At 45.8% G+C, this 12,737-nt stretch overlaps 1 protein-coding gene across 1 annotated transcript in view; it reads left to right on the top strand.

Moving 5' to 3' along the window:
* LOC147659387 (ecto-ADP-ribosyltransferase 5-like) overlaps positions 1-12,737 on the top strand; it is a 170,200-nt gene that overhangs the window by 140,571 nt on the left and 16,892 nt on the right. The window contains exon 3 of the mRNA XM_086951778.1: positions 7,899-8,622. Coding sequence (XP_086807904.1) covers positions 7,899-8,622 — 724 coding nt within the window. The remainder of the gene's footprint in view (positions 1-7,898; positions 8,623-12,737) is intronic.

The following is a 12,737-nucleotide window of genomic DNA, read 5'->3' as shown; positions in this document are numbered from 1 at the left end:
TTTCACCCAGTCTTGCACGACCAGATAACCGCAAGAGTCGCTTTTTGCTTTTTGCTTTCAAGCTCAATGCTTAATCTTAAATATTTAATATTGCATGTCCGTTCTCCTGATCGGATTTTAGTCATTTTGGTGTCAAATAATATTACATTTTACTCAATTTTTCTAAATGCGTGAGGTATTTTTCTTGTGTTCTGTCCACACTTTACTGTTTAAGCGCTGTATAAATACTTTACACATTTCCTCGACGTTAAGCCTGACTGCTTTTGTGCCAAGCTACCAGAGGATTAAGCACAGGTTAATTGATTGACTTTTGTGGTTCGCCCGGACAAGGATTGAGACTGTTGCTTTTGTTCTCATTTAACACCCAATTATATGGGCTATTTTACTTAGTGCCATTAACTGTCCCAACCTTCCTTTTTTGTTCGTTGATCTTAAGGAAATGTTTAGTTGCAATATGTGCATTTTAGCAAATGATGTCTCAGACCAAGAGGAATAAGGTCTAACAAAATCAACTCATCAGCATGTATCACGGTGAGTGGAATGAGATCCCATTAGATTAGTAAATATTCCAGGTAAATCATGTAGGTGTAGTGAAAATAGAAGGGGAGCTAATAGATATCTCTATCTTAGACAATTCAGAGTTTCTATGTATACAGAGATTCCACTACCTCTGCGCATAACTACTGTACACCACATGGAAGAGCCTACAGCAGTTATTAATTTTAGAAGGGTATCTCGAGGGCAGATCGTTTATCCAAAAGAGTTGGTTTGTCGACATGACCACAAGCTGTTGAGAAGTTGATAAAAGCAGTAAAAACAGGCTTACCCTAGTGGCGTAACACAGGCCCCCGCAGCCCCCTCAGTGCGGGCCCCCGAGCTGCAGGAGACCCTCGAGCTGCAGGGGGCCTCCTCAGCACAGTACTTAGGCCTGAGAGCTCCGGATTAAATCTGGAGAGGGGGACCCTCCATTGTCCCTTGCAGGGGGGCCCCCTCATCTTTTGTTACGCCACTGGCGGTAAGATACAATAGTATTTCAACATTTAGACGGACTTGTGCAATTGGTAACATCTGTTCCCCCTATCCTCTTCCGGATAGGTGTGGCCCCTCTAGTTTCTGAGTAAGGGGGGATGTCGTAAGGGTCTGTATTAAAAAATCCATTATCAGGCAACATGGATCTTATACAACCCAATTGATTAGGCATGGAATCAAAGGGTACACCAACTTTGTCCCACCGCGAACCTACAAGATGGGAATGCAGCCAGAATATGAGGCTTTAATCCTGGGGCTCATCCATTAGCAAAGATCCTCATCAGATAATGAAGGAGTCTCCGATGACGGCCCCTGCTGGGAAGTGGTCACTATCCGCTTATCCGCTGCAGGTCTACTGGGCTGATCAGTCATCTGTAATCTCTCTAGCATAATACTCCAAGTCTCTAAGTCTCGATCAGCATTTTCGTCTATGCAAACAGAAAGCAGGTGGCGCTAACAGATGTCCGCCTTCCATTTAACCAAACAAGTGGGGCTGCAGACTGTTTCCAGTGTATAGCAATATGTCGCCTCACCAACACCAATCCCAGTATAGCAAAATTGCACTGCATATGGGTCTTTGATTTGGAGGGCGGTAAAACTCCTAAAAGGCAGTGCTTGATAGACATCTCAACGGGGAGTCTTGTCATGTCTCGCAACAATTCTAGGATCTCCGTCCAGTAAGGGCAAAGGTGAGGACAGTCCTAAGTCATATGTTTGAAATAGGCTGGCTCTGCTCAGCATTGGGGACATGTCGATGCTCGCGATAATCGGACGAGGGTCAGGTAGGTACGGTGCAGGTAATAAAATTGGGTGAGTTTAAAACGAGCGTTGCTGGCCACTTCCTGTATCTGCTCGACCGCCCTGTTCCACCCCCCCTCCGTTAGAGGTGTTGGTAAGTCCTCCAACCATCTACTCTGGACCCTCAATACAACTACCCTGCAGTCCGCCTTCAGGACTTTATACAGCCAAGAGATCAATCCCATGAAGTATCCCAGGTCCATGATCATTATCAGGGTGTGGGACTCCACAAGTTCCTCAGGGAATATGATCCATATTTCACACGCAGTGCGTGTTAGTTTAGCGTACTGAAGAAAGTGACCCTCCGGGACATAATGTTCTCTCGTGCCTGTAAAGGAGAGAGAAGTTCCATTAAAATATAGGTCACCTGCTGTTACACAGCCGCCATCAAACCATCTAGTCATATCCAGCACCGTCTGTATGTGGCCGAATCCGTGAATTCATTTTGAGAGGAGTGACCGGGCATATGGGGCAATTTGCAGTACAAGATTGACCGCACGTTCCCATGCTAAGGCAACCTGATGGACCACAAATGGACAATTCTGGGGGGTCTGCGAGCCCATCATAAGATATCATGGAAGGTCTGCTTCTGTGCTCCGGCCCGCCAATAGTTTCTTCTCTGTATTTGGCCCCTCAGCACACCACTGTTCAAAGGTCTGGAAGGCCTAGGCCCCCTTGGTCCATATAAACACAATGTATATCCTGGGGTCTATCCAAACAGGACAACGATACTGTAGCCTTCCAAAACTCTCTCTAGAAAAAAGATACAAAAATTGTACGGATTCCCACCACTCACCATTCCAGGTTACATGCTTCATCGTCTGGGTCTCCTTTAGTAGGGCTTCAACTCCACCCTAATGATGGAGGAGCCCAAGGATGTTTTACAAAATTTAAAAGACTTTCCAGATGTGAGCTAACCTGTTATAGAGTGTATGGGAATAGTGCAGTACAAAAAAGTGAATGTGAAATTAAAATTGAAGCGTGATTAGACCACAATTTATTCTAGTCTATCACGATCAATCGTTAAAAACAGTGCAAAAAGAACAGTTTCAACAGATAGCTGTTCAAAATATTAATTGGACAACATGTTTCAGCACTATTGGGTAAACATACACCCAGTGCCTTCATCAGGACCCATCGAATATCAATGCTACTGCAAAAGTGAATAAGAACTATAGAAAAAAACTTATATGGAAAATACAATGTAGAACAATACAACCTTGTTATTTGTTTCCCAAAATCACAATTCATGTATCTCTCGGAAACCTATAAGAAATGCAAAAAAGTGATTGTACAGAGAGAGCAACAAACAGTATTGGAGGTCAGAAAGTATGTCAATGTTTAACCTATGTAACCTTAACTGGTTATCAGGTATGCCCTCATGGTGGGCTCTAATCCATCAAGCCTTACCTCAAGAGTATGGAGAAATTACCTCACCCCACCTGGCAACAGCTCAGGACAAATGAGGCACCGCTCTAAAAAAGGGGAAAACCGAATACACCAACTGTCATTATGGTGCCCTGGTCCCCTCAAACGTTTCTTAAAAAACAGTTGTTTGTCCAACACACATAGCACAGACTAAACTTTCAACAAAAGACATTTAACATGTAAAAATGTTGTGACTCTTGTTCAACAAAACAAGAGCTCCATAGCTGAGACGTGAAAATACATTCGCAAACAGTATCTCACTGACACTGAGTTTTCAACTGTAAATAGATACTCAGGGTATTCATTCAAAGCCAAAAGTGGGGCGGTTATGTCAAATTGATATTAAGTCTTCATGGCAAAAAGAGTTCATGAAACTGTTTATAAAACTCAAACCAATATGTATTATTCAAAGCGCTATTTGCCAAGTCGAATTAATGGTGTGTCGGTACCTCGGATGGTCATCTAAGCCGTCGGGGAGACCTCCTCAATCTCTGCTTAACATATTTCAAAGGTAACAAAAGGAGGCACCAATAAATAATGCCATCCGAAATGCCCTTTAGTAAACAGTATGTCAGAAATCCCAAAATGTCAGCATTCCTATCTTTGCAGGTACGAGTGGCGGCAAAGACTCAAAAGTCTTTGTAGGTATGAGTGGCTGTAAAGACATAACCGCCCCACTTTTGGCTTTGAATGAATACCCTGAGTTGAAAACTCAGTGTCAGTGAGATACTGTTTGCAAATGTATTTTCACGTCTAGGCTATGGAGCTCTTGTTTTGGGGAACAAGAGTCACAAAAATATTACATGTTATATGTCTTTTGTTGAAAGTTAAGTCTGTGCTATGTGTGTTGGACAACTGTGTTTTTTAAGAAATGTTTGAGGGGAACAGGGCACCATAATGACAGTTGGTGTATTCTGTTTTCCCCTTTTTTAGAGCGGTGCCTCATTTGTCCTGAGCTGTTGCCAGGTGGGGTGAGGTAATTTCTCCATACTCTTGAGGTAAGGCTTGATGGATTAGAGCCCACCATGAGGGCATACCTGATAACCAGTTAAGGTTACATAGGTTAAACATTGACATACTTACTGACCTCCAATACTGTTTGTTGCTCTCTCTGTATAATCACTTTTTTGTATTTCTTATAGGTTTCCGAGATACGAAAATTGTGATTTTGGGAAACAAATAACAAGGTTGTATTGTTCTACATTGTATTTTCCATATAAGTTTTTTCCCATAGTTCCTATTCACTTTTGCAGTAGCATTGATATTCTATAGGTCCTGATGAAAGCACTGGGTGTATGTTTACCCACTAGTGCAGAAACATGTTGACCAATTAATATTTTGAACAGCTATCTGTTGAAACTGTTCTTTTTGCACTGTTTTTAACGATTGATCGTAATAGACTAGAATAAATTGTGGTCTAATCACGCTTCAATTTTAATTTCACATTCACTTTTTTGTACTGCACTATTCCCATACACTACAACACGTTAGCTCACATCTGGAAAGTCTTTTAAATGTTGTAAAACATCCTTGGGCTCCTCCATCATTAGGGTGGAGTTGAAGCCCTATTAAAGGAGACCCAGATGATGAAGCATGTCACCTGGAATGGTGAGTGATGGGAATCCGTACAATTTTTGTATATTTTTTCTAGAGAGAGTTTTGGAAGGCTACAGTACCGTTGTCCTGTTTGGATAGACCCCGGGATATACATTGTGTTTATATGGTTTCTGAAGGGGCTAAATATCCTGTTGAGTCTTTAAACTCTGCCTCTGACCCTACCCTAACTTTGGTGGTTTTTTTCTCCTTGGTCCATATCCAGCTTTAATATTTCCAGCTTCAAACTACTGCATTTCCTAGCCTGCACTAGGGAAACCAAAAGGCTTTTCAGTGTGGTAAATGTGGCATTGGGGATTCAGCAGCAGGAGTTCTGCAGCACATTGAGGCAGCGCAACTGTAAGACCATTTTCGCCAGGGCCACGTGCCCCATATTAGACAGTGGGAGGTGATTCTAGAAATATATCGATGCCTCTAGGCCTCTGAGAACTGCTCCCACATTCAAGGCATATTGGGCTTCAGCTGTATGAGCAACTTGGATACGTAAATAACAGAAATGATCACATTCCCATGTAAATGCCGAGGCAGGGGGATCCGTGATTTCTCTCCCAACTAGAGCCGACAGGGGGAACAGAACTGATTTTGGGCTATTGGTAACCAAACTTGACACTATCCCAAACTCTGACAATACAGCCAGGAGGGCAGGCACTGCTACCGTTGAGTGACAAATACAAAGCAGTTCATCATCCACATATAATTATATGACATGGGTACGCTCTCCTACAACTACGCCCCAACGGCCTATGTCCTGCCTCAGCTGGATCGCCAGCGGCTCCATAGCCAGTGCGAAAAGGAGCGGGGACAATGGGCATCCCTGTCTTGTACCCCTCTCTATAGTGATGAGTGCAGAAACCACTCCGCCACTGCGTAGTAGATGAACCCAAGGGATAAAATCTGGTCCGAGACCCATTCTAGCCAAAACCTTCAATAGAGCATCCCCCCGATAAGTATCATATGCTTTCTCGAGATCCAAGGTGACTGCAGCTGCCTGCAGATCCATGTTGGCCATAGAGTGCAATATATAAGAGAATCTGCGCAAATTAAGGTGAGTTCCCCAAGCCAGGCATAAACCCACATTGATCTTCGTGCACCATCTGCGTAACCACCCTACCTAGGGGTAGTGCTAGTACTTTAGCCAGCATTTTAGCATCTACCCCTAACATGGACAGGGGTCGGTATGATCCGGGCAGGGTTGGATCCTTGCCTAGTTTGGGGAGCAGGACTATCCGGGCCTTCCGCATGGAAGAAGAGAGAATCCTTACTCGCTTGGCCTCATACAGGGTCTCTAACAACCTAGGGAGTAATATGTCTTCAAACGTCTTAAAGTACTCCACTGGGAGGCCATCTGGACCTGGGGCCCTACAGCACGCCATACTCTGCACTTTCTCCCAGAAGTCTTCAAGTCTAATCTCTCCCCCTAGCTCATCGCCTGTTATATTGTCAATGAATCACCCTATTTCCAATCTGTCATCCATCTTGACCTCTCTATACACTGTTTCCAAGTGAGTACACATGTATCCTTCTCTACGCTGGGCACACAGCAAAGCCTCACTGCCTGGCTCGACAACAGGACCTTTATTTTGTAGCTTGGCCAATGTGCTCTCCACCTCGGTAAGGTCCCTCTCTAACCGTTTCTGCATGCCGCCCACCTTTGGCATGCATTCACCACGCATCACCACCTTCAACGCATTCCACTTTGTCCCCCTGGCAGCAGAGGACAACCAGTTGGTGCGAAAAGAGCCGCAAGTCACCTCTCTGAGTTCCTCTCAAAAGATGTCATCTTTCAGGGCCTCAGGTTGCAGGCGCCAAAGAGGAACCTTCGGCCGGCCGCTCCTTGTCCCCCATTCCAATAACACAGGGGAATGGTCTGAAAGGTATCTTCCTAATACTTGTATCTATAGGGCCGGCGCAGCAGCATCGCCAGTAAGCAAGAAACAACCTAGGTTTTACCTCTGCTTGGGTATTAATGATAGGATGGGATAATTAACTAGGTAATGTAAAATAGAAATACAAGAACCTCTCACAATAATCCTACACAATCAGATACTATCTTTATGCTATATGGAAATTTAAAAATCCCACAAATGTGAAATGGAATGATTGTTTTTTGATAGATATGATCTTTGCAGGCTTTTGTCATACCTTTGTCTTATTTACAAGTGTTTATTGACCTATTGTTTTTGTTTAATTGTGTGCGATAAGGTGTGTTCTCCCTACATGCCCTGCCCCCTTGCTCTTCTTCCTGCACTTTCCTTTGGATTTAAGTGAAAGCAATACAAATATGGATTTATTGAGTGCTCCAATTATTATTTGAGTACCAATATTTACTAGATTTGAACTACTAAATAAATGTTCTGCTCTGCAGCAGTCTTGTTTTTTATTTGGGTTGGACTACAACTCCCTTTTGAATGAATGTACTCAGTATCCCGAACCTTACAGCTAACCCATGCAATATTTCTGACACGGAGGGACTAAACATTAATCTTTGAGTAAGTTACTTTCTTTGTTCTGGTCACTCTCGCCCTGAACGTATGTGACCCCGGCACTCTAGGAGGCATTGAGGCTGGTAAACCTATCTGATTCATCAAAGTTCTGCTGGATTATCTAGTGCTGTAGCCACCTGCTGTATGTTTAACTAACATGTAAACCACTCAAATACCTCTGACCCATCAAGGGACCAGCTCATTTAAAAAATAATGTGTACTTGAACTTTCATTTCTGCCCTCCCTGATGCCTCAGGGTATTAATGCAGCCACTTCCTTTAGCATGAAAGTCACACTGTTTTCATGGCTTTCCTTAAACACTGGGCTGATCTGAGGCCCTTACAAATCATGGCCAACAAGATCCATCCTTAGTAGATTAAACCCTACCACCTTTATCAGTTTATTTGGAGCTTATTTATCAACTCCTTACATGCTTGTAAGGCATTTGTCTTCAGGAGGACCCATCAGTGTGATGAACAAAGAGGCCTTATTGCCCTAATTTGTAGCATTATTTAAACTAACAGGACTTGTATGCTTATTTTTCAGGGAGCATCGCAGATGTTAGACCTGACACCAATGGCTTACGATGATCAGTACATCAACTGTGAAGAAAAAATGGAAAAGATAATTTCTACAAAACTACTAGAGGAAGAAAAAGCTAAGGATAAGGACTTTGGAGGAGCATGGGATAAAGCTGCACTAGAATGGGACGAGAGGAAGAAAAAGAAAAATCTCCCATCTCTGCCCCGTTATTTCCAAGATAACCATGCAATTGCCATCCTAGTCTATACCGACAAAAACTACCTATCCAGAGGTAAATCTCTTCCCAGCAGGTTTAATGAGGCTGTTAGATTGTCTGTCACCTCGCAAGACCGTTACATGAGAGACTTTCATTTCAAGTCTCTACATTTCTATCTGACAACAGGATTACGGCTCTTCAAGACAAGCTGCAGAGATGTGCACAGGGGGATCAAGGGTGTAAACTTTGTTCCTCCCAGTGGATCTGATAAGGGCATCAGATTTGGGCAGTTCACCTCTTCCTCTGTCAGCCCAGCTGCGGCAGGGCGTTTCGGGCAAGATTCCTACCTCAAAATAAGGACTTGCTACGGAGTGAACATTGAAGAATTCTCGTATGATCCCAGTGAGAAAGAAGTATTGATCCCAACCAATGAAGTATTCAACGTGACAGATTTTAAAAAAGAGGGACACCGGTTTGTCCTAGTAAGCACAACGAAGAGATGTTACTATCACAACTGTGCATACATCAGGTGTAGGTATTACGCTCTATTTGCCTTTGTAAATTGAGTGATTTAATGGAGGTGTGATGCCCTTGGTGCACTTGGGGGGTTCATCTGTACATGTTAATACTTCTATGTCTTTTCATCCATGCATGCTGTTAAAATGATGAAAGATGCGTAGACCAAGTGAAGTAGGTAATAAGATCTGTACTTTATTCTTTAGATCTCTTCTTAGTTACAGGTGATCAGATGTAGTTAGATCCACAGTAGGGAGAGTGTATTAAGTAAAGGTACATTACAACACATGCCTACATCCATACGTCTAAATTTGTGATCTGATTTTCAACTTAATGCAAATATTCTTATACCTACATATCAATTACTTAATATCAACAAGCTCTGTTTGAGCATTTTGAGTAGAGCAACCATGTTTCCAACTATGGATTTCGGTCATGGGTACTCATGACTTTCATTAGAATAGGATTGTACCAGTCAATATGATTTCTTCAGATGCTTTGGCTTTCCTCCAGGCAATGTTTTGTCTTTGTGAGGATTTGGGAAATTTTGTTAAGTATTAAGATTGTATTCTTGCATTCCCTCTAGAAATAAGTTAATATAAAAGGGTATGGCACTAAGCGTGCAAATGGTTAAAAGACAACTTTAAACCTTGAGACTAGTAATCTATTTGAAAGGAAATTGCAGGTTTTTAGGGCATACTATTAAATAAATGGGCATAGGATCCCAAAGGCATTTGCTTGGCCTAAATGAAATGACTTCCAAACAATCAATAGCAGATGTCATTCATGGTACATTTAACTAATAATATAACTATTGTATGCTCCTGTGCAGAGATTAATAAAGAAGATTCTGTTCCTTGTGTCTGAAGAAAATCAAGCACAGAGTTGTTAAATTTACTTCTAAATCCCTAGGAAATTGCCCTACATGTGCCCAGGCTCTAAATTAAATGCTACTAGTGGGCCTGCAGCACTGGTTGTGCCACCCACTTAAGTAGCACTTTAAACATGTCACAGGCCCGCCATTGCTGAGCCTGTGTGTGCAATGGGAACTGCCATTTTGACCTGGCAATATAAACCTTTGTATCAAAAACAAGAGGGAGCGTCCTGGGACACCGCGTCCTAGTGGTTTGGAAAAATGGAGAGTAATAGATAAGAAACATTATTTCTTTATTTAAGAAACCCCTCACTCACCAACCTAGTTGGTGACATACTTCATCATCTGGGCCCACCCAAGTAACCGAATACCACTTAGGTCTGCTTCGATGCCTGAACTACAGCGGAGCTGGGATTTTGACAATGTAAAAAAATAGTGTAGGTGAGTGGATTAAAAATATCTTTGTTGTACTCCTTTAAAAAGAATGTATTTGGAGCAACAATACAAGGTTAAAAACCAAGGGCCCGATGTAGGTAAATCTACATTTACCACTTCATAAATACCGAATCATACCGAATCGGTATTTATGAAGTGGTAAATTAGAGGGGGGGAGATGTAGGTATTTCAGATTCGGTAAATACCGAATCTGTAAGATTCGGTATTTACCGATTCTGTAAATACCGATTCGGTATCCCCCATTGCTTCCTATGGGCCTTGAAGCCCATAGGAATCAATGGGCATTACCGAATCGGCATGAGTGTGTCTAGTGTAGAAGTCCCCCTTTTAGAAGTTGGCATATTTGTGGAATGTGTGCCTGGCGTATGATTGGCTGAGGCTGGCTGGTGAGCCTGGCTCCCAGAATCTGGGAGGGTCTGCCCCGGTGGTGAATGGAGTGTTTAGCATGCTGATGTGAGGGAGGAGTGACCCTGGGTCTGCTTGTGGATTGACTGTCTGGTTTGAGTGTCCTGAATGAGGCTGGGTTTTCCCCACACAATGCTGGCTCCACCCCCTGGGGTGCGTCTGATGTCCCTAGCCTGGCCAGTGAAAAGAATCCCCCCATAACCAGTTCCAGCTGGTTCTCTCCCTGCCTGCCCCTTCAGACCAAGGATGTGTGTATAAAAAGGGTGCTGTGACACTCTGGAAACGTTCTTGTTCTCAACTTGAATCTACCAGGGGCTGCTGCTGCTTGGGCTCAGGGTTGGCTTGCCTCCCTGGGCCCTGCCCTACTCCTGAACTGCTGATGGCCTTTTCCTTTCTAGGAGCTGCTGTGCTCCACCTGAGGTCCTGGACTCTTCATGGACTGCTACTCTTCCTCCAGCGCGTGGGAGCGCTTTTCTCTGAATCCCCAGCGCTTGGGGAGCGCTGTTCTTCCTACTTAGCGCCTGGAAGCGCTGCTTTCTGCCCTCGAGCGCCTGGAGCCCCTTATTGATGTTACCCGCGCTGGGAGTGCTCTACTTCCCCTGCAGAGCGCCGTAACGCTGTCCTAGCGCCTGGGGGCGCTGCTTACTCAAGCCGGTGCCACCCGGCCCTTGCCCTGTTCTGTGGGGGTTCTACACCCCCAGCGAGTGCCTACCTCGCTAACTGCCCTCCTTCCTCGAGGGAGCCTAGCCCTCGCCATTTTCCCCGAGTTCACCACCACCGGCCCGGGTTCCTTCGTGTTGTCCGTCCCGGGCCGCGCTGGGATTGGCTGCTGACCCGGGACTTGCTGCTGACGTCTCCCAGGGCCGCGCTGTGATTGGACGGCAGCCCGAGGAGCTGAGGGGGAGGAGAGAGAGAGCGAATGCAGGGAGCGGCGGGAGCCTACTCAGCGCCCCTGCTTCCCCCCCGGAGAACTGCCGCTTCCCCCCCGGGGCCCCCAGGAGCAAAAGGGAGCCCCGGAGAGCGCGGAGAGACCGGCGCCGTAGACCTGGTGAGTGCTGCACAGGGGAGGGGGCGCCGGGGCATATTGCCGGTGCCCGCCCCTCCCCTCGAATGATCCTCCTGTTGTGCTCGGAGGTCCGTGGGGGCCCCCATTGATGCCGGGACCCCCCCGAGGGGGGACCCCGCCTGCCCACAGCTTCGTTTCTGAGCCCCGAGAGGCTCCACCATTGCCCCTTGTCTCCTCGAGCCCGGAGAGGCTCCACCTTAGCCCATTTGACCCGAGCCCGGAGAGGCTCCACCTTAGCCCATTTGACCCGAGCCCGGAGAAGCTCCACCTTAGCCCATTTGACCCGAGCCCTGAGAGGTTCCAACGTGTCCCTGAGCCCCGAGAGGCTCCACCATTGCCCCTGGTCTTCTCGAGCCGGCGAGGCTCCGCCCAGCACCTTTGTCCTGGAGTCCTAGAGGCTCCCTCATGGCGCCATTATTCCCCCGAGCCTGTGAGGCTCCCACGAGGTCCCTCAGCTGCCCAGCACTTCGTGGGCAGCTGCCACGTGTAGGTTGTCCCGGGCTACCTGCAGCCCTTCCTGACATTGAGACTTTGGGGCGTCCTAGCCCCAGAAAGGCCAGCTGGCCTGTTGACAGTTATTTACGAAGGTTTATGTGATCCCTGCGAGTATTCTGTGTTGCACCTCTAAGAATGCCCCTGTTATGTTATGTACCTTGTCCCCCCTTCCCTCCTGAATACCTGATGTCCCCTGTATGTGATTCCTGGTCAGAGTGAGTTCTACTGCTAGTTCTAGGAAGCTCCCAGTTGATATATGTCCTAATGCCCGATCCATCTTGTGCATACCCCTGGCAGGGGCCCCTTGGCCCTGCCCTGTACCTTTTTCCGTGTAAACCCTGCCCGTGCCTCTGGCACCTTGTAAAGTGTGTGTTCCTATGTGTCCTTCTTAATACAAAGACTATTTTCATATATACTTTGTGTGGAGTTCCTTTTGTGGGAGGCCCTGGACGTTGTTGTTGGTGGGTGCGTGCGCAAATGCTGCACACATGTCCTCCGAGATAGGCCTGGCTGCTCGCGCCGCGTTACCTAGAGGGTGAGCAGGGGTTGTCTTGACATAGGAATGGCGGTCTCTGACTGGCTGTGGCGCAAGCCCTGGCCGGCCGGGGGTCCCATTTCCTACACTGGTGGCTAGCGGTGGGATCCGGACTTGTGTTTGCGCAGTACCACAACGATAACTGGCCTCCCTACAAAACTCTGCATTGTAAATGGTCGCAAAGAAAGGAGATTATTGTTTTTAAGAGGTTACTTAAATGTCCGTTCTGTGAAAAATGTGTTCTGGTACACTATGAGTTAGGTGGCCCTAGCTCGGGAGGGTAGATCAACTCCGTAGTG

The sequence above is a fragment of the Lissotriton vulgaris genome, unplaced genomic scaffold (genome assembly GCF_964263255.1).
Source record: "Lissotriton vulgaris unplaced genomic scaffold, aLisVul1.2 SCAFFOLD_2264, whole genome shotgun sequence".
In the NCBI taxonomy this organism is placed as follows: Eukaryota; Metazoa; Chordata; class Amphibia; order Caudata; family Salamandridae; genus Lissotriton; species Lissotriton vulgaris.
The sequence above is the reverse complement of the archived record's forward strand: the minus strand, read 5'-3'. Positions and strand labels throughout refer to the sequence as shown.